Source organism: Durotheca rogersii (genome assembly GCF_024521655.1).
Source record: "Durotheca rogersii strain YMJ 92031201 chromosome Unknown GGS23scaffold_8, whole genome shotgun sequence".
Classification (NCBI taxonomy): domain Eukaryota; kingdom Fungi; phylum Ascomycota; class Sordariomycetes; order Xylariales; family Xylariaceae; genus Durotheca; species Durotheca rogersii.
In genome coordinates, this window is record NW_026251239.1 from 672,666 (window position 1) to 696,585 (window position 23,920).

The 23,920-nt window shown below is 57.2% G+C and overlaps 5 protein-coding genes across 5 annotated transcripts; 1 reads left to right on the top strand and 4 right to left on the bottom strand.

Annotated features, from left to right (window-relative positions):
• Positions 1 to 3,341, bottom strand: GGS23DRAFT_596250 (potassium/sodium eff; the record flags this gene model as incomplete). The annotated part of the gene is made up of 3 exons (XM_051518454.1): positions 1 to 2,499; positions 2,562 to 2,754; positions 2,848 to 3,341. 3 exons carry the CDS (start codon positions 3,339 to 3,341, stop codon positions 1 to 3), a joined length of 3,186 nt encoding a protein of 1,061 aa, XP_051372455.1.
• Positions 3,342 to 5,073: 1,732 nt separating this feature from the next.
• GGS23DRAFT_604757 (uncharacterized protein) lies at positions 5,074 to 6,931 on the top strand (the record flags this gene model as incomplete). The annotated part of the gene is made up of 5 exons (XM_051519648.1): positions 5,074 to 5,435; positions 5,466 to 5,706; positions 5,737 to 6,095; positions 6,149 to 6,530; positions 6,584 to 6,931. The coding sequence occupies 5 exons, from the start codon at positions 5,074 to 5,076 to the stop codon at positions 6,929 to 6,931; spliced, it is 1,692 nt and encodes a 563-aa protein (XP_051372456.1).
• A 926-nt stretch (positions 6,932 to 7,857) lies between these two features.
• On the bottom strand, positions 7,858 to 9,154 carry GGS23DRAFT_512322 (uncharacterized protein). Its single transcript, XM_051514568.1, has 2 exons — positions 9,020 to 9,154; positions 7,858 to 8,906 (listed from the first exon to the last, which is right to left on the bottom strand). Exon 2 carries the CDS (start codon positions 8,827 to 8,829, stop codon positions 7,969 to 7,971), a length of 861 nt encoding a protein of 286 aa, XP_051372457.1. The 5' UTR covers positions 8,830 to 8,906; positions 9,020 to 9,154; the 3' UTR covers positions 7,858 to 7,968.
• Positions 9,155 to 10,205: 1,051 nt separating this feature from the next.
• On the bottom strand, positions 10,206 to 12,360 carry GGS23DRAFT_604758 (fungal-specific transcription factor domain-containing protein; the record flags this gene model as incomplete). Its single annotated transcript, XM_051519649.1, has 3 exons — positions 10,206 to 11,719; positions 11,773 to 11,859; positions 11,907 to 12,360. The coding sequence occupies 3 exons, from the start codon at positions 12,358 to 12,360 to the stop codon at positions 10,206 to 10,208; spliced, it is 2,055 nt and encodes a 684-aa protein (XP_051372458.1).
• Positions 12,361 to 20,808: 8,448 nt separating this feature from the next.
• On the bottom strand, positions 20,809 to 22,128 carry GGS23DRAFT_512546 (uncharacterized protein). The gene is made up of 3 exons (XM_051514569.1): positions 21,542 to 22,128; positions 21,120 to 21,425; positions 20,809 to 21,016 (listed from the first exon to the last, which is right to left on the bottom strand). Exons 1-2 carry the CDS (start codon positions 21,882 to 21,884, stop codon positions 21,136 to 21,138), a joined length of 633 nt encoding a protein of 210 aa, XP_051372459.1. The 5' UTR covers positions 21,885 to 22,128; the 3' UTR covers positions 20,809 to 21,016; positions 21,120 to 21,135.
• Positions 22,129 to 23,920: the final 1,792 nt, after the last annotated feature.

A 23,920-nucleotide genomic window follows, 5' to 3' on the forward strand; every position in this document is an offset into this window, starting at 1 on the left:
TCATTGGCTTCCCTTCCGGAACTCGTCCTGACCCGTGCGCTCCATCGTCGTGAATTGGGAAAATGCGAGTTTTTCCATGTCCTCGGGGGTGTAGCCCATCTTCTTTGCTCGGCGGCGGAAGAAGATCCGTTTGCCCCACTTCCACAGCTCACAGCCCATGAAGAAGACGATACCCTCCACGAATACCACTCCCCACTCCCAAGAAATCGGGGCTTGCTTGAAGACTTGGTGATTCAGCACCGGAATGTAGATCGTGGGGAAGATGGTAATGAAGCCTGCTATCACTGCCCAGAAGAGGAACGGGTTTCGCCAGACATCGTACGCCCACTGCGTAAAGTATCGCTTGCTCTTAGGCTGCATGCGGAAAAAGCTACGGCGCATATTGACCATTTCCCACGCCAGGAAGAGCGCGAACCAGGTTAGGCTGACGAATGTGGTCGTACGGGCCCGGAATACGGTGTCACAGGCCTCCGAATAGGCCTCGTTGCAGCCTTCGCCTAGGTTCCCGTCGCCAAACCCGTATACGACTAAGAGGAACGAGGAAAGGCACAACGCGGACATCCAGAGACCGTACACGAGCATATCGAAACAGACCTCCCATGTAAAAACCCCGGCCTTGAGAGAGATCGGAGGCCTGTCCAGGATATCGGGAGCAGCGATCTCTAGGCCGAGACCCATATCGGGCATGCCGGACGTTACCATGATGATCCACATGATCTGGACGGGTGCCAACGGAAAGACGGAGAGCCCGGAGCGGTCCTTAAAAGCGAGTCCGACGAGGAGCGTGCAGGCCTGCGCGATGTTCTCGGCTAAGAGGTGCAGGATGAACTTCTGAATATTATCGAACATGCGGCGGCCCTCCTCGATAGCACTGAGTATCGACGCGAAGTTATCGTCGGTCAGCACGATATCGGAGGCGTCCTTGGCGACGTCGGAGCCGCTCTGGCCCATGGCGATGCCGACGTCGGAAATCTTGAGCGAGGGGGAGTCGTTGACACCGTCACCAGTCATAGCCATGAAGGCGTCGCGGCGGCGCAGCGCCTCGATCATGCGGACCTTGGTGGCCGGGGTGCAGCGGGCGATGACGAGGGGTAACGCCGGCAACCGGTCGAGCTCGTCGTCCGTCAGCTTATCAAACTCACGCGCCGTCATTACCATGCATTTCGCCGCGCGCTCTGAGAGGTCGCCCGTGACCCGCGGCAGAATGCCAACCTGTGCCGCTATCGCGCGCGCGGTCCCCGGGTGATCACCCGTTAGCATGTGTACCTTGATACCCGCCCGGTGGCAGCTGCGCACGGCGTCGGCTGACTCCGGCCGCGGCGGGTCGTACAGCCCGACGAGCCCGCGGAAAATGAGGTCGCGTTCGACCTGGTCCCGCGGGGGGGGTCCCTCGCGGGATGCGCGACGCCCGCTCCGGGGGTCGTATGGCCGGCTAGCCAGGGCGAGCACACGGAGCCCGTGCGTGGCTAGAGCTTCGGTGTTGGCCAAGATCTCGCCCTTAATCGCGTCGGTGATCTCGACCTCCTCGGGGCCGTCCCACCTGATCCGGGTGCAGCACTCGAGGATCCGCTCTACTGCCCCTTTGCTATAGACCGTCTGCTCATTCGTTGCAAGATCCTCTATGATGACCGACATCTTCTTCACGTCCGAGTCGAAACCATATTCGCTCATCTGCCTAAGCCGAGGGCTCCGAGGATCGAAGAATTGCTGTCTGTTACAATCGAAGCGGGAGGCGAAGACTTGCATGGCGATCTCGGTCGGATCTCCTATGGCGGTCCATTCACCCTCTTGGTTCTTGTGGACACGCGCGATGTTGGCGAGAGAAGCGATCTTGATGAGATCCGACAACTCAACGTTGTCTTTGAGGGAATCCGAATAAGAAATTCTATCGTCTTCAACCCCCTTCTCCGATCCGTGGGCGATAGGCGGTGACCGGGAGAGCCTTAGAACACCAAGCGTCGGGTTGAAGGGCTCCTTGGAATTCTCAATAGAGTAGGTTCCACGCGTAGGGACCCAGCACTCTTTCACCACCATTCTCCCCTGCGTCAGGGTTCCCGTTTTATCAGAGCAGATGTCAGTAACGGCGCCGAGGGCCTCGAGCGATTTGAGATTCCGAACAATGACGTGTCGTTGGACCATCCTCTTCGTCCCGACCGCCATAGTAATCGTCAAGACGACTATCAGCGAGGCAGGAATCATAGAAAGGCCGGTGGCAACAGCGTAGATAATGACCTGGGGGTTACTGGAAAACCGGTTCGCACCTAGTACTATGACGGCGCAGACGATAGCGATGCCGAACAGGAGAATGGCTAGCCGAGAGAGCTTGCGCTGAAGCGGTGTGCCGACGTTTATCCCTAGGAAGCGGGCTACCGCATCGCTAAAGGTCAGGGTCCACGACTCGACGTGTCGCAGAGGGTGTGCTGTTCCATCATCCCTTCTCTTGATAGGCCGTCTCTTAGAATCTGTCTGTCGGAGAGCCGCAGCAATGGATCCAATTTCCTACCAGGTGCGGCGTCGTTAGCAAGCTACCCAGTAGGTTTGCATACGAGCCGGGAACCAACCGTGTGCATCCCAGTCGCGTAGACAACGCCCATGGCGCGACCCTTGGTGACATTGGAGGAGGCAAAGGCAACATTCAATCGATCTCCAGGACCTGTGTCTTCGTCAAAGATCGTCTCCTCGTTCTTTGCAACCGGCAAGGATTCTCCGGTAAGAAGCGCCTCGTCCGTCTCGAAGTTGATACTCTCGATGATTCTGGAAGTACACTAGTGATTAGCCGGTGGCAACAGCATAGTTGGGGGAGGGGGGGGGGTTGAGATAGGGGCGTTGAGGGAGGGAGGGGACTACCTGAGATCTGCCGGGACAGTGTCGCCAACTTTAAGTTCGACGAGATCCCCCGGGACGAGTTCAGCGGTGGGGACGTTTACAGTCACTCCATCCCTAACGACGTTGGCAGTAGGCGAAGACAACGAGCGCAGCGAGTCCATCGTCTTCTCGGCCTGATATTCCTGAAAGAAGCCGACGACGATGTTCAAGATAATAATGGCACATACGACACCCCCCTCGATCCAAGATCTGATGCCGAAAGACACGGCCATGGCCAGGATCAGGACCAGCATCATGGCGTTGGCGACTTGTCTGATGAGGATCTTGACAGGCTGGACGCCCGGACCGTCGTCGAGCTCATTACGACCGTAGTCCTGCAGGCGTTGCTGGGCGGCGGGGGTGGCGAGGCCATTCTCAACATCGGCCTCGAGCTGTTGCACTACGTCGCCCCTCTCCAGCGAGTGGGCAGGCTTGGTGAGGGGCCTGTTGCTCTGGCCAGACAGTTGTTGGTCCATCGACGCTCGCTGCTCTGGTTCTCCTGGCTGCCGTCGGAAGAGAAAGGGGAACGAGGGTGCGGGCTGGGTGAGAAGCAGACAGAAGAAGGGAGGGAGGGGGGGGGGGCCATCGGTATCGGCCTTTATACCGGCCGACGGCTTTGCACGGCTGCACCCAGCAAATTTTCCGTCGTAGGCCCAATGCTACGACGGATCGTCATCAGAAGAGGAGGTGCCGGAAGCGGTGGCGACAGTTGCAGGGCGTACGGCCTGGCCAGCCATAGGCAACCGAGCGTGCTATGTTGGTACGGGTCGACGTCGGGATGGCCCGCCATCGTCGATAGTGTACCGTGCCCAGGGCGGGCGGGGGATGCAGACGTCGACTATAGATGCCCACGTCGGCGGGGAGGGGACATGACGACTCGATGCTTCGGCTGTCCTTGTCGCGCGGGTTGCACTTGCTCGGGCCTGCTTGCTATCTTCGCACCACAGAGGAGGCCGGCATGTAAGTGGAAGTGACACAAAGAGCGAGCGCGCCTGCCGCCCCACCCCCTTTCGTCGCCCCTGGCTCCCCCTTGCCTGTCTCCGTCTTGCCGGGCGCCGCTGATTGGCTGGCCGCTTCAGCAGCCAACCGATCTCGTCTCTTTTCAGCCTTACTAAACACCCCACAGGTCTTCGTCGCACGCCCTCTCCGTTGTTGTATAACGTTCCTCCTGCTGGCGCCGTGATTGGCCGCACCGTCTTGTTCTCCCCTTCTCCCATCATCCTGCATAGAGGATCCCTAGGTATGTTTTCAGCCGTCCGGACAGCTTTTCACCACACGTAACGGCAGCCAGCCCAGCGGTACATTCGACCGACCCAGCTTCTATACAAGGTGGTTTCCCGCCGCGTTACCTCCTCTCCCTACGGATCCGTCCTAGCCAGCCGAGAGCCGGACCGTTAGCCCTTGATTAATCGCTGTTGGTCAATTCCGCTGGGTCCCCCGATATTCCAACCCTGTAGTCCCTCGTTGTTCTAGTGTCCCATCTACTCCTCGCATTCCATGTCGTCCTCCAATTTAGTCGCTATTCCCTTTCGCCCTTCTGGCTGTGACACCCTCTCCCATCACAACCCCAGCGCCACACCCGGATATCCCTAGACACCCCCCCCCCGTCCCCTCCGGTCTCTTCGCTAGTCTCCCTGTATAACCCGACGCATTCGCCCCAGCCCCCCCTGCCCGCCGCCGCGTTCCGACGTGCTGCGTGGTAGCAATGCTCGAGGGAGCAGCGTCACAACCACCAGGTCGTCGTTCCGGGCCTCCCGAGAGCCGCCCGTTATTGAAAAAGAAACCACACCGCCGCTCGCCGCAGGCCTGTGACGAGTGTCGTCTGCGCAAACGGGGCTGCGACGCCGCCGAGCCCTGTACCCCTTGCCAGAATTCCAGTCTCAGTAAGTACCAGTTGCGATACGCGCGATGGCGTAAACCATACCAAACCCGCATCTGATGACGAATTCGCGCTTTGGAAAAGGCTGCACCTACCAGTTCCGAAGACCTGTGGCCGCGCCAACGTCGAGGATCCGCAATCTGCAGCACCACCTCCGGTTGGCCCGGTCCTGGCTACAGGAAGTGCGGGAGAAGGTCGCTGAAGTGCCCGGCTTGGATGTGGACAATTGCCTACGCATTCTCGACTTCACTGTGCCTGAGGAGCAGTCACCACCGCCATCGTCGTCCCCGTCCCGTGACCATGGCTCGACGAGGTCCACGCTTACGAATATGCTGGCCGGCCGCGATCGGCTTGTGAGGGTGGAGTCGGGAGAAACGTGCTTCTACGGCGCCTATTCCGAGCTCTCTTTCATCTTGCGAACACTCGAGCTCTTCGAGGAGAAGCCGGACGCCCGAACGAACCAGACGTTTCTGGTTGTTAATGATATGTTCAACCTCCCCCTCGCGTCGCCAGCCCATCTCGGCTTAGGCTCCGCGACGCGTATCCCATCATGTGAAATTTGCACGGCGTTGGTAGAAGCTGTATTCGCGAGAAATCACCCTATGCTCTCCTTCCTGCCGAAACATCGCATAAGGCGCATGTCCACTTTGGCCACCGAACTTGCACCCGTACCCCTTTCAGATCAATCCTTGTCGCTCTTGCACTTAACCCTAGCCTTGAGCTATTTATTCGACTCTCGACGTCATCGGGCAGAAGGCTGTCGCGTCGTTTTACAGAGGGCCACGGGCCACTTCCACGCTGGTATGGCCTTGCTAAGACCGATGGAGAGAAATGACCTTGTTTCCCTTCAGGCAGTCCTTTGCGCCATCGTTTTCCTCATATCAACCTCTAGGATCGTCGTGGCGCACTCTCTTATCGCAGCAGCCTGCTCGTCAGTTGTACGGCTCGGTCTTCACGCTACGGTAAGGAACCCTGACGTTTCCGAAGAGGAGGGCAGAGAAAAGATACGAGCCTACGCGACGGTGTTGAGGCTCGATTTTTTCGCTAGTATAATTCTCAACCTCCCGCCATTCTTTCAAAAAGACGCCGTTCCCCTATCCCGTATTGCGCGCTTAGCCTCCAGAGCTGAAGCCGAAAAGGACTTGCCAACCGCGGCGGCCTTGAGGCAGGTTTGCCTCTTGGCCATACCTCTACACAAGACGATCGGTACCTCCGCGGACGGCCCCGACGGCGAAGATTCCCAGTCTGTTGATATTAGGGATTTAGAAGAATCGCAGACCGAGTTCCACGGCTGGAAAACGGACGCCTCGTCTCTGTTAGCATGCTTAGGACGTGATAAAGAACATTGGATGTGAGTGTGGATCTGGCACAAAATGCAGGGCTCGGATACTCACTGGTATCCAGCATAAAACATGACCTCGAGATGACGTACAACTTTGGGCAGATCATCCTATGCAGGCCTTTCCTACACTACCTACGAGTCATGGCCGATGGGGGCTCCATATCGATCACACAGTCCTATCATGCTCTCGCTTGTATCAAACTCGCATCTTCTACCATTGTTCGTGCTCAGGAGATGATGGATGAAGGCCCCGTATTGGCGGGATTCTGGCCTTCGATATACACCGTCTTCCTATCTGTGATGTGTCTAGTGTTCCTCATCGCTGCACACCGCGGTACCTCGACACCTAGCAGAGCGTGGCAAAGGGCTGCGGCAGGAATTCGAGTGATCGCCGCACTCAAGTGCGTGGATGACTGTTCGAAGCAGTGTTTAGAGGTCCTAAAGGTCTGCGAGAAGTCTTGAACCCTCCCCGGAAGTGGAAGGACTGACAGCTGCAGGTGGTTACGGATGAACTCTCGCATACCGTCTATTTCGATTTCGACGAGTTAGAGGCATCTGTTATTCGAAACTGCGGCAAGAGAACGTCTAGGGAGGCTTCCTACGCCCTCTCCCCCCTCGCGACAGAACCGATGGGGGACCCCTCGAGTCCTCTTAGTAAGTATGGAAATCGTCCCCCGGATGCGTCGAGCTTGGCCGTAGAAGACTTCGTAAACATTTACACGGTGGTGGAGAGCAACGAGGCCGACCGCATGCTAGACCAAGCAGAAGAATTGTCGACCGAGTTTGATTTTGGCGGTATGTCGTTGGAGCTGAGCGGCGAGCGACATGATAGCGTCGAGAGTTGAAAACCCCCAAGAATCGACCTCGGATATTACGAGTCTTCCAGTTCTTTCACACTGTCTCATCTCCCACCTTAAGAGTCTCTGGTCACTGAGCCGGCTTGCAATCCACACACATTAGCCCTCTTACCTCCCGGTTGTTGCTCGATGAGACCAAAGTATGTATGTGGCAAACGCTGTCGTGCGGTACGATCATTTCGTAACGCTCAGCTGTGTACCTGACCAACCCCTGAAGAAAAAGAGGATATAATAAGGTCCTTCGGGTTTACTCATGTAGTCTACTCATGTAGTCTGTCGGGTATAAAGTCTGCACATAGCGCAGATTTCAATACGGCCGTTGCATCTGAAAAGGATACAGGCTTAGACACAATTAATCTCTTCGGCTTTCTGCCCGTGATAAGCGCAGGGACTGGGTTTATCGTCAGTAACTTAAGCTATCGTGTTGAAACATTAGACAATCGCCTAGTGGGTTCTCATGAACGCCCATGCAGGGGGAAATGATAAAAAGGCCTAACGCGGTTCCTTCAATACTACCTAGCCGCTCGTTTCGGTCATGCTCGGGGCTAGTCGAACATGTTGTTGTGTTTACTGGGTATATCTCTTATTCGTGTAGGAGCATTGGCTGCGGTGTCGGTGACTATCCCTTATAGCTAGTAGTGGATGGCGGGTGGGCGAAGTGAGGGAAGAACCACGTACTGGTAACATGTGGTTCGGAACACGATCCGGCCTCGGGATCATAAAGCATGTCTACCTAGGTTGAAGGAAACCTATGTTTGTGGCCTAAGGTTTGAGAGATAGGGATCAACCCAACTTTACGTGGTGAGAGAGTCCAGCTATATGCAATACTACGATACCTTTACTCGCATAGGAGGCTTATTACTGATGCACTTCTCCCATCCAAGTCGGTTTCCATAGTGAATCATCAACGAAATCACGTTTCAGACGGTAGTATCAGCCGGCATTTAGCTAGAAAGCGCTGGACATTTCGGCTAAGATACACTTAATTAAGTACCTAGGCATCTAGTTCTGTCCGTATCGTATCCTTATATGAATATGAGACGGCGCCACGAGTGCCACCTCAGCCAAGCTTGACCACACGTCGCTCCCATGCACAGTCCCTTCGGGTCTAGACAAGTTCTGAACTCAGGGTAGATGCCGAGAGACTCGAATTCACTCTGCAAGGACGGTATGCTGGCGTATTGGCTGACAAACGTGTCGAGCGTCTGAGCTGTGAAAACACTGGTCCCGACTACGTACGCGTGCAAACGGGCCTGGGGGCAGACGGAGAGGTGCACGGTCCGGAGGCGTCGCATGCGCGACAGCACGTGGCGGTCCCAGTCCGACAGGGTGAGGGTCCCGGTGCGGGGGTGCGTGAGGGTGAGGTTGCGGACCTGGGAGATCCAGTGGTCGCGGGGCAGCTCGGGCGGCGGGTGGCGGCGGATCGGGTTGCGGAGGAAGCAGAACCACTCGTCCAGCCCATGCACGGGGCGGCCCCGGTAGTTGAAGTGGAACACGTCCCGCTCTAGGTCGGCGCAGATGAACACCTGCCTCAGGCTGACGCTGGCATCATCAGACGGAAACCCGGCCCCGTAGCTTCTGGGCGCCAGGATGTGGCCGGTGAACCGGATCTTGGTCATGTAAGGCAGGTAGGACGAGCTGTCGTCCTTTTGACTCACGTGCCTATCGACGATCAACAAAGAGCCCTCGTCGTAGGTCGCATAGATGCGACGTCCCTCGCTGCTTATCGAGAAGCAGTGGCGAATTACCGGTAGGCTGTCTCGGTAGTAGTCCCAGACCAAGAATTGCAGCTCGAGGGGTAGCTTCGTAAAAGGAAAGGATGCCTCAGAACCCGTTGGCTCCGTGTCCGGGTCGTTGTCCGGGTCGTTGTCGGGGGGTGAATTCATGTCGTAGGATGGTGTATTTGAGGAAGTGGTTGTTGGTGGAAGACGATGGCAAAGAGTCAGGGCGAACGAAAGAGGAGCTGAGGGGTGGAAGAGTAAAGGATAGGAGGTAGGTTAGAGGTAGGTACTTGGTGAGTAGATAGGTATTTATACCCATTGCACCTAGGAGGTACCTCCTAAGGTGTGAACGTACCTAAGGTTCGAGAATGAGGATGCGGATGACGCCGATTCGACACTTGGCGACAAGAACGTGCCTTAGGTAAATTGATGGGTGCCTGAGGAAGAAATCGTGCGAGACAGCCAGTTAGTACTTAGGGGTGAGATTACGGTTTTACCCACGGTCTATCTCCGGGCCGGGCGCCTTGCGTAGGTAGATCATCAACCATCCCGGAACCTCCTCATTGTTGGTCAATCTTCTCCTCGACCGCGTCCACTACCCAAAAAGAAGCCGCACGGAGCAAAGTACACGGGACCTCATTGGCGGAGGCGCAGGGCGAGCCGGAATGATTATCAAGAGCGATCAAGCACAAAACAAGCCTGCTAAGTCCGACCTCCAGGCAGAGGCGTGGTTGGTCTAAATTCATGCCGGAGCAGCTGGCCCAGGAGGTGGCTCGTTGGCCTCGTCCGTCGGCCGGTCCGCGCCCCGGAGAGGATAGCTAGCCGAAACAGAACCCCGACCGCAAAGAAACGGAAAAGAAAATGCAAGTCGAAGCAACGCCGCCCAGAAAAGCCCATTCAGATTGTCAAACGGTCACACCCGCCGCTGAAAACCAAGTAACCCGAGAAATAAGCCCCAGCCCGACCGAAACCCCCCTCCCCCTTGTCCCCCTCCCCCGCCGCTCGAAAGAAACGCCGTATCATATAACCAAATGACAAAGAAAACGATCGCCGAGCCGTCGCCCCATCGCTCGGCGAGCCCTTACTGGGTCTGTCTCGAGGCTTCGGGGGCGTAGGTTAGCCTAGAAGCTACCGTGTCATGGCTCCCCCTCGCCTATTCTACGCGTGGTCTGTATTACCAAGTTGACGTCTGTTATTTGCCGCGCTGACCGCCATCGCGCCAGCGCCGGTTAAGATCCGGAACCCCCAAAGCGCCGTCGCCCACCTTCTCTCCCCCTTTCCTGCCGCGGACGAATGACCATGATATATAATCTCGTTGTTTTCTCCACTGCCAAATCAGTAAGAGCAGTGCGTGATCCCGGGGTATAGTGTGTGCGTGTGCGTGTGCGTGTTCTTGTGCGCGTGTTCTTGTGCGCGTGCTTTTTTTTCCCTTCTTTTTTTTTCTTGCGTGTGTGGGAGCGATGATAGTTAGAAGAGGACGGGCAGGGAGGCGTAGAGCCAGCGAGAGAGCAGGGGAAGCCGCTCAGCGGGGCGCGGGGAGCTCAGGCGCACGAGAAGTCGAGGCCCATGCCACGCGCGACCCCCTGCCAGTCCCAGACGCGGGACCAGTCGCCGCGCTCCATGAGGCGCCAGACCTCCTCGAGCACGTCGGCGACTCGGTCGCAGTTGCGCAGGCCCGTGTAGCCGCGGACCGTGCGCACCGCCGCGCGCACGCGCTCGCGCTGCGGCGGCGCGAAGCACGCGCACCCGATCACCAGGCACGGCACCAGCAGCAGCGTCTGCACCGGGTCGCTCGGCTTGAACGAGTCCAGGATCGCCAGCGACTCGTCCACCGCGAGCGTGATCCGGTGGTCGTGGTGCGGCGGGTACCGGATCGGCGGCGGCGACTCCGTCCGTGGCCCACGCGCCGCCGGCAGCGGCTGTCGGGCCAGCGGTAGAGGTCGTGGTGGCGGCGACGGTGGCGAGCTCGCCGTGCTGCTGCTGCTGCCGCCGCCCGTGTGGCTGCTCGAGGGACGCGAGGCAGACGACGGCGGCGTGCGCGCCGAGTGCGGTTGCGACGTCGGCGACAGGGGCACGACGATGGCTGTCGCCGTCGCTGCCGCCGTCACCGCGGGCGGGTGGAAGGATTGGCCCGATGGCGAGGTCGTCGACGAGGGCGGGTAGATGGTCCGGAATAGGTACACCCACATCATCTGCTTGTACAGGAGGCCGACTCGGTCGCGGCTGTCGCCCGGGGGCCAATGCGGCGTCCACTCGCGGATGGCCGAGTCGATCTCGGCGGCGCGGTACAGCGAGGTGTAGTCGACGACGGGGTCGGCCTCGGCGGCCATGTTGGCGCGGATGGTATTGCGGATGGTGGTGATCTGCACGAGGTAGTGGAAGAGGCCGTCGGCGATGCCGATGAGGCGCGCCGGCCGGATCTCGAGCCAGGGCTCCCAGTCCTCGGTCGCTAGCCGGGGGATGCGGCCGTCGGGGTACCGGATGAGCTCGTCGGCAAAGACGCGGTACTGGAAGAACTCGGTGATGAAGACGAGGAACGCGTTGTCCGGCGGCGGGGACTGGTGGATGAGGTTCTTGTAGGCCTGCAGGTGTACCCGGTGGTTGCCGTTGGGGTTGCCCTCGACCAGCGTCTGGAGCAGGAGGCAGAGCATCTGCCCGTACCGCGGGGACAGGTTAGCCTTGTCCTTCGGGTCGTTGCCGTCGCCGGCCGGCTCGCAGAGCTTCTTCATGGCCGCCTGGTGGTGGAAGTGGGACCTGGCCAGCAGCGAGTTCAAGGTGATCTTCGGGTTGGTGCTGAGTATCTTGGCGCCGTAGGGGGTGTCGTAGTCGATGTGTCTACTGGACACGGAGAGGATGGAGTGCATGAGGCCGCGATGCTCTACCGCCATCTGGAGCAGCATGTCCTTGAACGCATTCTTGTGCTGTCCCTCTACGGTGAGCACGCCGCTCAGGTGGCTGATGTAGTGATTCAGAAAGACCATATCCTCGGGCGTCTCGACTCCCTGGAATATGGGTTGAAGCGTAATGTGTGGCAGGCTATGCCGCCTCTGGCGCTCTACACCGACCGTTAGAGGATGAGCGTACACCCGAATACTAGTTCATCAATACCTTCTTCGGCCCTCTCCTTTCCACTCTTCCAAATCGTCTTCTCGTGGTAACCCTCGCAGACGACGGCGTTCTTCTCACAATTCAGGCCTGCGTTGGTTAGACGCGAGCAGGCCGTACGTGACACTCCTACTTACAGCGGGGCTTGGCCTCGTCGCACTTCTTTTTTCGTTTCCGGCACGTAATACACCCCGTCTTGGACCGTCCCTTGGCCACCTTATTTGTCGCCACCTGCGGGGGGAGTGGGTGTTTCCGGGGGCGTCCTCTCGGCCTCTTCATCTTCGCCGGTGGCATCGGCGCAGCCTTGGGCTCCGGCGCCGCCGTCCGGGGGGCTTCCTTGACCTCGTCCATGTGGAAGCCATCGTCGAGGGGTTCGATCTTGGGAACCGCCAGGACGTCATCCGAGTCTTTCTCCCACGGCATGTCCTGGTCGGGGTCCTCGCTCCCTTCGGCGCCGTCGCTATAGCCGGTGCTCCACGATTCGACACTGGACGAGGCGGCGGAATGAATCATGGTCGGTACCGAAGAGGCGTCGACCCCGACGGGGATGTCGAGTTCGGTGCTGATAGGCGATAGCTGGCCAGTGTCCATTCGATTGGCCTGCGCGGGGTTTGGCCATAACGGAGAGGCGGGCATGACGAGGGAGGAAGTTCCTTCGGAGGCGACGCTGTTGCTATCCGACCAGGAAAGATCTCCATCGTCCGCTCCGAGGGCCAGCCGGCAGTCCATAGCTCGTGAGAGGCTATATCATTCCCACGGGGAATTTAACCAGAAGACGGCAGCCTCTGTCTCGCAGGAGAGCAACGCGGGTTCGCAATTCATATGAAGGAGTATCGAAAAATAAAGACAAACCCGAATCGAAAAAACGGCAGGAGTGGCAATTCCCACCGAAGATCAAGGCCTGTTGTATACGGTCATAGGCCCATCTCTCAGTACCATTCCTGCACGAGTATGGAGATGGTGTCGAGGTGGTCCCGACGAGACGGCTGCCGGTGATTGGCCTCCTCAGTCAAAGCCTTGCTGCAGTCGTCGGCAAAAGGCAAATGGGGGGGGACAATCGAGCACGACCCGGCGTCTGACTGAGCTGCAGCATCAGGATGTCACGTCTTGTAGGAGAGAAGCGAGGAGACAGACAGATGGAGGGGTCGGGCTTGGGCAGCGGAGGTGGAGTGTAGGGTCTTATTTGGACCGTGGATGTAATACCGTGGGGCGGCTAGCAGAAAACGAAGATACGTGGGCGGGATGCACATCAGCGTACCGTAGTATGTGCGAGTAGGGGTACGACCAATGAGGCAGGGTTGGATGGGCAGACGGCGAAGGCCCGAAGCCCGTCGCGAGCTATTCTCCACCCCCATTTCCGTGCCCTCGTGCACCTTGAGGGGAAAATCGAGACCAGCCAGCGGGCCATACAGCGAGAGGGGGGAAGCGAGAGGAGAGAGAGAGAGAGAGAGAGAGAGAGGAGGACGGAGAAGGCGGGAAGCAAGCAAGTCTGAGAACGGCCGTCGAGGATGATGGGTCCGGGTGAAGCAGACCGGGGCGGGCTACTTGCTTCCCTTCACATGCGTGGGCGTGTGGAAGGAGGTGTCTCGCGCATCACGGCGACACAACATTCCCAGATACCTCCTATACTGTGGTGAAGGAGATACACGAAAAGGAGGGGGAGGGGGAGGGGAAGGGGGGAGGGGGGGGAAGGAGAGCAGTAGGCAGACAGGCTTAGGTGTGCGAGGGGATGGGGGAGTGTGAGTTGAGGTGTGTAAGTGTGTGTGTGTGAACGAGACGACCCGCGATGGATAGGGAGATGTGGATGCAAGGAGGACGGGGGTTGCTCGTTGCTTGGCGCCTCTTGACCCCTGGCTGCCCATCGCCGGGGGGGGGGGAGGAAGCGCCCCCCTCTCCTCTCTCCCTCCAGCGCTCCCACCACTCTGCGACCTCAGTATGCACATGCAGTATTGGCGGGACCCTGTATACGTGCGAGACGAGGAGGTACTTTGGTGATACTTGGAGCGATGTGTTTGGCAGCTCTCCAGAACATCTTTCCCGCTGGCGTCTCGATGAGGAAAAGAGCTACCCTGCAGCGCGGTTTGTTCGAATTCGTCGATACCAAGGGACCGCCCAGGCACTCGAGACGCCCGAGACCGCTGGTTGCTTTCGTTTGTCTTCAGATGTTCCCGCAGCGGAATCAAGGCCAGGGATCTCTGGGTGAACTGTGCACAAGCAGGACGTCGTGGACAGGAAATACTTAAAGACGGGCATTAGACCAGATTTGGCTCCTCGCAACTCGAGTTGCTCTGCTGATCACTCGACGGACCGGGTCCGAGGCAAGCCTCTATCTCTCACCACCAAACCCACTTGGAGACAATTAGATGACGGAATGCGAGCCAAGAAGAGTACAACGGCCCCCATTTATGAACCCCTCCTCGGTGCAATACCCTACCGTACACAACTTGTGCAGCGAGCCTCTAGGATCGGTCCTCTTTTCTCTTCCTTTTATTTGCTTTTCTTCTCCTTGCTTTTATTTTCTCTTCTGCTTTCCTCTCTCGCTTTCCCGCAAATTCACATGCGCAATTGTATAGTCGCCCGTGACCAGGACGCGAGCCAAGGGAAGAGGGGGGAGGGGGGGCAGGAAACGGGAGCGTATCTCGAAGGTCGCGTCGGGCCTTTTTCCGTCGGCGGATGCAATTCGGCGCTGAGCAGTTAGCCGATGAATCGTTTAGCCTCTGATCCACAACCCAGACCGCCGAGAAAGTGCGACTACTTGGGTCCTACAGCCTCGACACCTACCGTGATGCCTAAATCTCACGATATCTGATGTTTACCGAGGGGCGACCGGCCACGCCAGATGCACGCGGAAGTAGAGGCGGCTGCGTGGAGGATCAACCCCCCTGCGGTGGCTGGACGAGGGAAATCGTACTCCGGGACGGGTCGATTTCATGTTTGGATAGCAAGTGTCGCGTCCTGCAAAATTGTGAGGAATCCGAGAGGATGTCAGGAAAAGGGGACAGCAGGCTGGGAAGACGAAGAAGTTCTGATTTGCCCGGAGTCGACGGATGGGGCACCCGACCCCGGGCGTGGCGCTCTCGTCTCCCTCTCGTTGCTGTCCATGTTTCTTTTCTATCTTGCATTCGTGAAGTCTGCCGAGTTGATTAAGCGACATGCATCTCGCATTCGGCGCTCGCTGCACTCCTTATTCGGTCTAGGGGACAGAGGACACCGGGGGGGACAAGCATAGTTACACCTGCCTACAGCCTGTCCACGCCGTCCCAGGTGAGGACTCGGCCGGGTCGGCCGTCAATCTCACCTGCTCGGCCTCTGGTCGAGTCTGGGGGTCGCTGTTGTGTCACGACATGCGGCTGGTGGCTGATCTCAGCACCTGTGTGATTCCCAAACGGTGTCTATCTATACATATGCACATATACTACAATGTCCGGCTAGATCGCAAGAGGAATCGGCTCGGCGTGCCACACGCGCAACAAGACCCAAGGGAACGGGGTGAGTTGCAATACCAAGACCGAGGGAGAGGCTGGTCTCACGCCTCTTCGGGCCGCTGCTCGCAAGAGACCGATACAGCAGTGGCCGACGATGGCTTTAATATTGAAGCCGCGACAGATCGTGAAGGAATAGCTGTCCCGATTTCCTCCCCAACCGTTGACAAATTATGGGACTCGCCAAACGCCGTCAATACCGAATGGGAAATGCAGGATCCTGAACTTTCGGTTACTGTGATCTGTTATTTGCACACCTTCCTTCTTCTCCCCGCATATGAGAGCAAGAAGGCTACCCGACGCGGTAACGTAACTAGATCCCCAGCTCCCAGGACCTATCCCTGCGATGTATTATATGTGTGTGCGATAGTGACCTAAGGGGGAGCAGGGTGCCGAACCCAAAACGGGAAGAAGCAGGATCCGAATCGCAGATCTAGGAATCTTATCTCTATTCACCATTCGTTGTGGGATCATAGCCAAAGCCTCGCGAACCGTCGGAGAGTGACATGCAGCGGTTGTCTGCATTGTCTGGTGAAATACTAGTGTTTCTAGGCCCCTCCTTGTTGCAAGTGCCCGTCGCGGTCTGGCTGTTCTTTCGAGGCAACGCACGGCGCTTTTAACCCATCGCCTAATAGCCCAAGAGCCATCACTAAGCGGCCCCCCTCAAGCCCCCGGTGGCCAGAAGCGGTATCCATTGCTTACCTTCTGCACAGTGTGTCTGAGTGTAGATCCTATACCTAACAACCACCCCTGATTCGCCGCCGCACGTATAGCTGATGCTGGGCGGCGGTGGAAGCCAATCACACACTCGAGGTATTCAAGGAAGAGCTAATAGAGGCAGCGTAGAATCGGAAGGTCATCCCATAACGTCGTCATAGGGGAATCGAGGCTGACCCAGCCTCCGGTATACTTCGGCAGCTAGAGTCTGGTGGTGAGACGGGCCTACGTAGTCGTATTATTTCCCGGGATGGGTCCCCCCTTGACAGGGTCTTGTTGTTGTGTATGCACAAAGTCCAGTCGGTCCACATCGCGAGCCGGACTTCATGTAGGGAATACGTCACTGGAGCGAAAAGAGAGCACGGTAGAGTCTCTCCACAGTCACATCGAAGCATGACCCCCCACGACTTCATTTCCAGGTACGTTCGGGCTCAGATTTTTGTTTGGGGGATCGGATCCCCTCCATCCATCCCCTCTACTGCTGCCCTCTCTCTTCCCTCCTCCCTCCCTCTCCCCGCCCAAGATCAACGATCGAGATACAGCAGTCGGTCACTTTTAGGCGTTACCGTCGCGAATCCCGAGAACCCTCGGGTTGCCTCGAGCCGTCCGTCAGTAGCAAATCACCAATGAGATGAGAGCAGTTAATTGACTCGTACCCGAGTCCATTCCCGCTGTCCCATTCCACGGGATGCGATCGACTATGGAGCCAAAGGAGAAAGGGCGGGCATTTCAGACACACCGTAGGCACGACAACGTTATGCGTATACCTTAGAGGCTAGGCGGATGGGCCACGCGCCTTCGTGGGATGCAAAGGATTTGCAATGAGGCAATCGACCATCGTCGCTAATCTCCCCAGCTGCACTGTAGTGCCATTCACGATAGTGCTACTCATGATCTCCCATAAGCTACGACGCCATTATTATCCAATACGATGGCTAGGAGCCCATGCGCACGGCAAATAGAAACCTCTAGGAGGGGAGCGAGCGGGCGGGGGGGACACACCATCGTCACGAACACGGGAGCATAGGCCTTTCCGGCTAGATCAGTGAACACACACCTTGGACGGACGTTGCATCCAGTTGCTAGAAAGCGTGTCTCCGGCCTGCCCCGAAGAGGGATGTCTCGATTCTGGGGTTGGGATCTAGTCATAATTTGATATCCTCTTGGCGATCGTTACACCTGATAGCCGAGCCCTGGTTGAATGTCTTCGGAAAAGGGGGGGGGGGGGGGTGCCTACGAAGCTCACCGGGAAGCGAAGACGAGGATCACGAAGAGAGCGCAAACAGAAACGTTAGTGATTACTCTCCTTCGAAGCAAACCTGGTCCTCACACCCTCTCCCCACTCGCAAGCCCTCGACCTACGGGTAATCCTAGCCATATCCGTCCAAGTGCAGAGGTCTTAGCAAGCAGGGTACAGCTGGAGCCAAGGTAACGTTGGCTGCTAAGTCGGTACAGGATGTGCAGATCGCTACACCTTGTCTGTTGGGTCCAAGGCCTACGCACCGAACGAGGAAGAGACGGTTGCGCGGTACGGCAACGCAGAGATAGGGGTTCGTCGCGGTCGGGGATAGATGGGCCATCGTGGCAGATACGCTTGCTTAGGTGTGTATGTACGCCGCGGTTCCGTCTGTATGGCCCCCTGGCGGTCTTTCGAGGGTCCATGAAGCCGCATTCGCACCTCTTGCTCCAGTCTTCGGCCACAATCAATCATTCGAAATGGATCTTCGTAGGTGTTACCCTGCCAGGGTCAGTCCCGAATCCCTGCCCAAGTGCTCCTTCGAGTCTAACAACACCATGCATCGGCCGTCATCTCTCATCGCTTGCTCCACGAGCTATGAGGCTAACATGCAAAGTGGCTGGGTATGTATGTATCTTAGGTGTATCTTAGAAGCTGCAGCACAGCACTTCCGGAACCATTGGTACTGATCAAGGGCGTGTCGCGAAAAGTCCCACGGCAGTCGCTTATTTTGGAGTGTAGGCATTACCAACATCGTATGTTGCCTACATGTAACAGACCCCGAATTTGCTCTGCGTTGTAGCATCGTGGGCGCCAAGTTCAACCTCGTCACTCGACCAGCTTGGGTTTCTGCTACGGGAATAGCTGACGAGGTGTCCTCTCTGCCGTGAATATACCTACCTACTTACAGGGTCCTCACCACCTGCCGTAGATGAGCGTAGTGAGCTTGGTAAGGACCGAGGAGGACCTCGTGACAGCCTAGTCCGTTGGTTACTATCGAGATCCACAGCACAGTGGGCATTCTGGCGAGAGAGGGTGGGCGACAGCACCGGCTAGACCTCTTGGCATCAAATTTTGTTCTTCCTTGCCCGTAAGTCGCAAGCGCAAACGCCAATATGGAGCCCGAAATCCATGCCATGACCGTTGATCACTTCGCTAGCACGGATCGCCGCCAGCACGTCGCTTGTTAGATCTCCATCTGACACGACGGCTCCTCGACATTGACGTCTTTCCCTGACTGCGGGCCGATCCTCGTTCATCGTCATCGTCATCGCCATCATCGTTTACCATAACCACTACCACGACGTTAATACCGCCCAGCTGCCGGACGTCGTGCTGAACCAACCGAACGAGCCTGCGAAGCGAAGCACGCCTCCCAATCGTCTAGCATAAACCGCCTATTCTACTCGGCAAAAATCTATCTTTAACGGCTTCGGACGAAGTTGAAGCTAGGCTGCCAGCACCAACCAGCCGCAACGGCGGTCAATTCGGCCTCCTACGAGAAACAGCGCGACGCAACCAACAAGCTCTCGTCGTGTCTAGCCCGAGAAGCTTTATTTGGCCGTGGTCATCCCCTACTTCGAGCACCAATGAGCGCTGCTCCAAGCTGTATTCCGGTAAGGGGTCATCCATGCGAGACGGCGAGGAAGTGGTTAGAGGGGCGAAAATCCCTATGTGGAACGACGTCGTCGTTCGGCCCAATTGGTCGGGTGACCGCCATTGTAATAGGACCAGAGACTGGAGACTTCCAAGCCACATCTTCAGCGCTGGCTTCCCGTACGCCCAGATGACCTATCACAAGCACGCCGTCGGCTCGGCCATGGGGGACGACGTCGTCGCGGTCTGGCTGCCTCCATCGCACGGCAGACAAGGAGCGTAAGCTTGCCATTTCCCAGGATCATCCGTGGCTGGAGAGGGCCTCTCCAACGCTATCAACCCGCAGCTAAATCCTCGGGAGGGTCTAACGGAGCTGCATGAGAAAAAAAAAACCAAAGCTCATAAGACAGACATCTACGAGGATATACCCTCGAAGAATCCTTGGCCGGACCCAGTCGCTACACAACGCTACGTGACGCTGCTCCTGCTACTGCTGGCTCCCCTCTGGCATATTCTCCGCCGTGGCCACCCCAGAACTCTCTAGCCCTACAACACGAGACCCCATCCCCCAACGTGAGTATGGCATATGTAGGTAGTCGTAGCTAAGTGCTTGCCGAAAATCAGAGGCTAGCCTGCACCGGCGCGGTGGCTCCCTTGGCAGATATCTCGTGCAGGCCTCTCGATGGCGGACTTGCCTTGACGCTATCATCACGGGACTTGTCGCATTTTGACTCGAACGACTGGAGAGATACTCCCCGATGCTTTACGGCTCCGGATGCCAAGCTGAGTAATGGATAGCCCAAGCCCTCCCCCTTTAGCTTTTTAGAGAGTTAGGCGTTGTTCGGATTCTGCAAGTCCCTTAGGATTCGTACGACTATGACGGCATCCCGCCCCCTCCCTCCCCTCTACTCCCTCTTCCCTGGTGATAGAGGCACAGCGTCTGAGGGGAGGGAGAGGCGGGGGAAAGTGAGTGCCGGTTCGTTTAGTCTCCCATGGTGGGTTAGGTGACGACGAGCACAAGTTACTCCTCGACTACACTACCTACACCGCCTCCTGGCCTTGCAGGCCGATTCTCAACTACTCATGTCGGAACACATCAGGAGCGCCCGAAGCCTGCCCGTCCGATTCTCATCGCTGTTCGATTGATTAACTGAGGCTCATCGGTCCTATCGCCGCCCCGGGGGCTAGAACAGAGGAGACGGCAAGAAGATTTTTTTTTTCAGCCAGACGGAATCGCGGATCTGCAACGTGGTCGAATAGGACTGGGCTTGATCGGATAGGAGTAATATGATTTGGGCATTCCCACTAGCCCCGTGAGATTAAGATCGGGGGCGAATGAAACCGTTTGGCACAGGATAGGTGACCCTGTCCTGTGCTGCGGCCTTCCCGTCGAACCCCCGCCCAGCCGCTCTGAGTATGCCCTGGTTTCCGTCCCTTGACGGGTTTCAGTGTTCGAGCAGTGGCATTTCCTCGATCAGTTGTCATGTTTCCCTGAGGATACGGGGAGAGGTATGTGGCGTCTCATCCGACCCACTCGTTGGGCTACGACGATATGATATATAGCCTTGCTTGCTCGGCCCAGGCCACCCCGGGGCGTGATATCATTTCGGGAACCGTCAAATGAGACTTGCTGGTTGGGAGACATCGCGATTGGGCTCTTATTCGTAGAGATCATGTGAAATGGCGACTCGGGTTGCCATTGCTCCCTGGCGAGGCTGGATCGGTCTGTCCCGGGAGTAACGTTGGGAGGGGGGAAGACACCTGGAAAGGGTCGTAAGCACATCACTCAGACCAATTAGTGCCCCGGGACCGGTATCTATTGTCTCGATGACATCGATCATCGACAGGAGCTGGGCACGACCAGTGGGTGTCAAGATGTAGCTCTCCCCATATGCGGCACTTAAATAGGCCTCGAGGGACATCATATCTACCTCAAATACGATTCCTAAGTTTTTCACAAAAACGAAGCAATATTATTCTCGGCTAATGCCAAAAGCCTTCAATAATTGTCCTCGTCTCCTTCTTTCCTCGTTTCCTTTCCTGGATGATAAGAGGTTTCTGTTCGCAGTTGGCCGTCAGTATTAGTAACTAGACACAGCCAAGGCGCATTAAACGTTATTGCGGCATTATATACATCACGCATCGATTGAGGACAAAAGGGAGGAGAGTAATCACAGGGGAGGAAGACACCGCTTTAACAGAAGTATGCAAAAAGCTGTTGCCGTAACCTGGCGTCAGAAGTATTTGCCAATACGATCGATGTGAGGATCCCCGCGTACGCCCGCGTCTCCGCAGAGCCGTATCCATGGAGCACGCACCTCCCTAGACGGCGATCTACATGCAGCGCGCCAGCAACTCGTCGCCGCACCGAGACGATAGCTGGGGAGGGAGGGAGAAGACGATCGTTTCCGGTTTGCCGCCCCGGATGGCACCCAACGGAAATAGGAGAGGTCTCGCGGCATGCAGCGTCGCATCCCCATCCCGTTCATGCATGTGTCGAGGTCGCACTTGATCGCATCGAAATACGCCAGGCGGGCAGGTCATCGAGGGCCGAAGGGGGGGGGCAACTGTCGCTGTGTAGGACGGCACGCTCGATGTGTCCCCACCGCCGGCGGAATCGCGATCTAGCGAGGCGATCAGGACGGGGACGCGCAGGTGTGCGGACGATGACGCCCGCCACCGGCGGACTGGGTTGCGAAGACTCCCCCTGCCGGTGAGCAACACATCGCGTCCCACTCACGTAAGCTCTTGTATATCCGAGGCTCGTTAGCGAGATTATCTACAAACGGCGCATTCACGTCATATGGCTGGGCGAGCAGAGCTGAACGAGTTCTGCGACGTGCATTTTGTTGTACTCTGTCCAGTTTGATTTCATCCCCCTCTCCTTTCATTTCCTTATCGGCCCCCCTCGACCGATCTGGCGACCGCTTGTCGTGCCGTCGCGGGTCTAGGCCCGGGGACTCTCGAGGGGCCAATGGAGGATATTCTCCCGGCACCGAGTGGGCATCGAGCTTGACGGCCGAAGCCCGTTGGGGCCGGTAGTAGAGGAGGCGAATAGCACCAAGTCCGCTTACGTTAAGCATAAACAAACCTCACGATCTAGATGATGCGGGGAGCCTTCGGGATTCCTCGGCATCTGGCCCATTTACACCGACTCGGGCTCTCTCTCCTCATGCCTGACATGCTTGGGCGCTCTATCACGAGTTGTTCCTCGACTTCTGGAGCGGTGAAGAGCTAACCCTCTTATCACAGATCCAATACGTCGTGTGGTGTCACAGGAGGCACGCTGCAGAGCATCCTTCCATCGGATTCATCTCGAGGGCAGGGATTTCATTGGGAGGTCTGATTCTTGCCCGACTCCTCAGAGAGCCCGAAAGCGCTCTCCTGGCTCAGTCGGGGCAAAAGCCCGCAAGTCTATTCGCTACGTTCCCCTCTGCCTCCTCATTTCTCATTTATCTCACTTAGGAATACTCTGTAGCCGAGCCAATTGGTAAATTCTAGTATTAAATCCCCGTTGAGCTTACCAGTTTTGGCCATAACTACATAGGAGGCTTGCCTTGCTTGCATATTGTCACGTCTTGCCCGAGCCTGTCAGGTTTCCAACTGCAGATAATAAACAATCATTCCACTTTCTGGCGTCCACGAATGGCAATACCGTGACGTAATTAGGCTTTGCAAGTACGTTATCGTGAATCGGATGCGTGTCGAAGGGATTGAGACAATTATTGGCGCAGCTGTTGTTGGCCTTTTGTTGTCTCGGTTCTGGGCGATTCTCAACTTCCCAACCGCTCAACACTCGCGAGATATGATCAAACGTAGTTATGGATTTGGTTCTCGTAAGACATAACTTACGCACTCGTGTTTACGTGGGTAGGTATTAGGTAGTTAGTACGGCAGCGGGACGGCACTGTTTGTATCTTGGCTGTTAATCTTCTGCTTGCTGAGCGTGAGGATTCCTAGTGGCGGCCATGCTATGCCTACGTTTGCAAGTTAGAGACGACGAGATTGCACAGTTATGCACGTACCACTCTAACGTAGTAATAGTGTAGGGGTATTAAGACGAATACTTCATCGAGTGCATCAATATCAGACAACCCTTGCTTCATCCCCCCACCAACTAAATCCGGGGAACAGCAATATCTGCAGCCGCATTGAGATCCGCATTTCCGACCAGAGTCAGCGAATGTATGGTAAGCCGGATTATCCACCAACAGAGGTTTTCAGAATGATTGGCAGCGGCCAAGGGGCTACCGGACCAGACCGGGCTTGACAGGTTGGGATTTGGACGGGAGCAGAACGGCATTGTCGGAAGGCCATCCTCACCATCCCCAACCCACTGAGCCATGGGATCTAACGCTATCATAACGGCGTTTGAATATGAACCCATATATGTTAAGCAAGGAGCGGTTTGAGGATTCATGAATGGAGTAGTTACGAGTGGACGTTAGTGACATCGTAAAGGGGCTTAGGGAGTCTACCACATTTGGCAACGTGACACCAAGGCCTCCTCTCTTCCACCACACGTCGCCTTTCCCGCCTCGAGTGGAGATAGACAAGTGCGCGGCATCAACTCGCCCTCGCCCTAGCCTGGGAGGCTTTGTGAACTGCTCGACGCCCCCTCTCACGGCCTCTCTCCATCAACGCCGCTCTCATCGTCCAGAGGGCCCTTCTCTTCGACCTCAGCCCCCCGCCGCCGTGGCTCACAGCTTGTGTCGGCGAGACCGGGGCGGGCACAACGTGCTCCGGCTATCCGTCTGGGCCTCCCCGCCGCCACGGCTCCGAGCACGGACACCGCAAGCGCGGACACACACACCCCTCCCCCATGCAGGCCGTCCTGGTACACCCCCCCTCCTCCTCCCCAACCCGTCCCTCACTTAAACAACCTGCCCACCCCCGAACAGCACCCCCCTTTCTCCCCATCCACCGCGCCAACGACAACCGGTGAACAACGTCCACGCCACCGAATGCCGGCCCGTCTGTGCGGGGGGCTTGGATGGCACGGAGACTACGCACGCCGGACGTGGCTTCTCGCACCTGTGTCGCACCGAAAAAGGGGAGGGTGCCCATCCCCATGCTCCCGGGACCACTACCACCCCGGGTTAAGGCCCCAGCATCAGCA

Excerpts from the sequence above, each read along its gene's own strand:
- GGS23DRAFT_512322 (XM_051514568.1), bottom strand. The coding sequence starts at position 8,829 with ATGAATTCACCCCCCGACAACGACCCGGACAACGACCCGGACACGGAG.
- GGS23DRAFT_512546 (XM_051514569.1), bottom strand. The coding sequence starts at position 21,884 with ATGCTTAACGTAAGCGGACTTGGTGCTATTCGCCTCCTCTACTACCGG. Across the intron at positions 21,426-21,541 it reads TCGGATATACAAGAGCTTAC|ATCGCGATTCCGCCGGCGGT; the intron begins GTGAGTGGGACG and ends TCGCCTCGCTAG.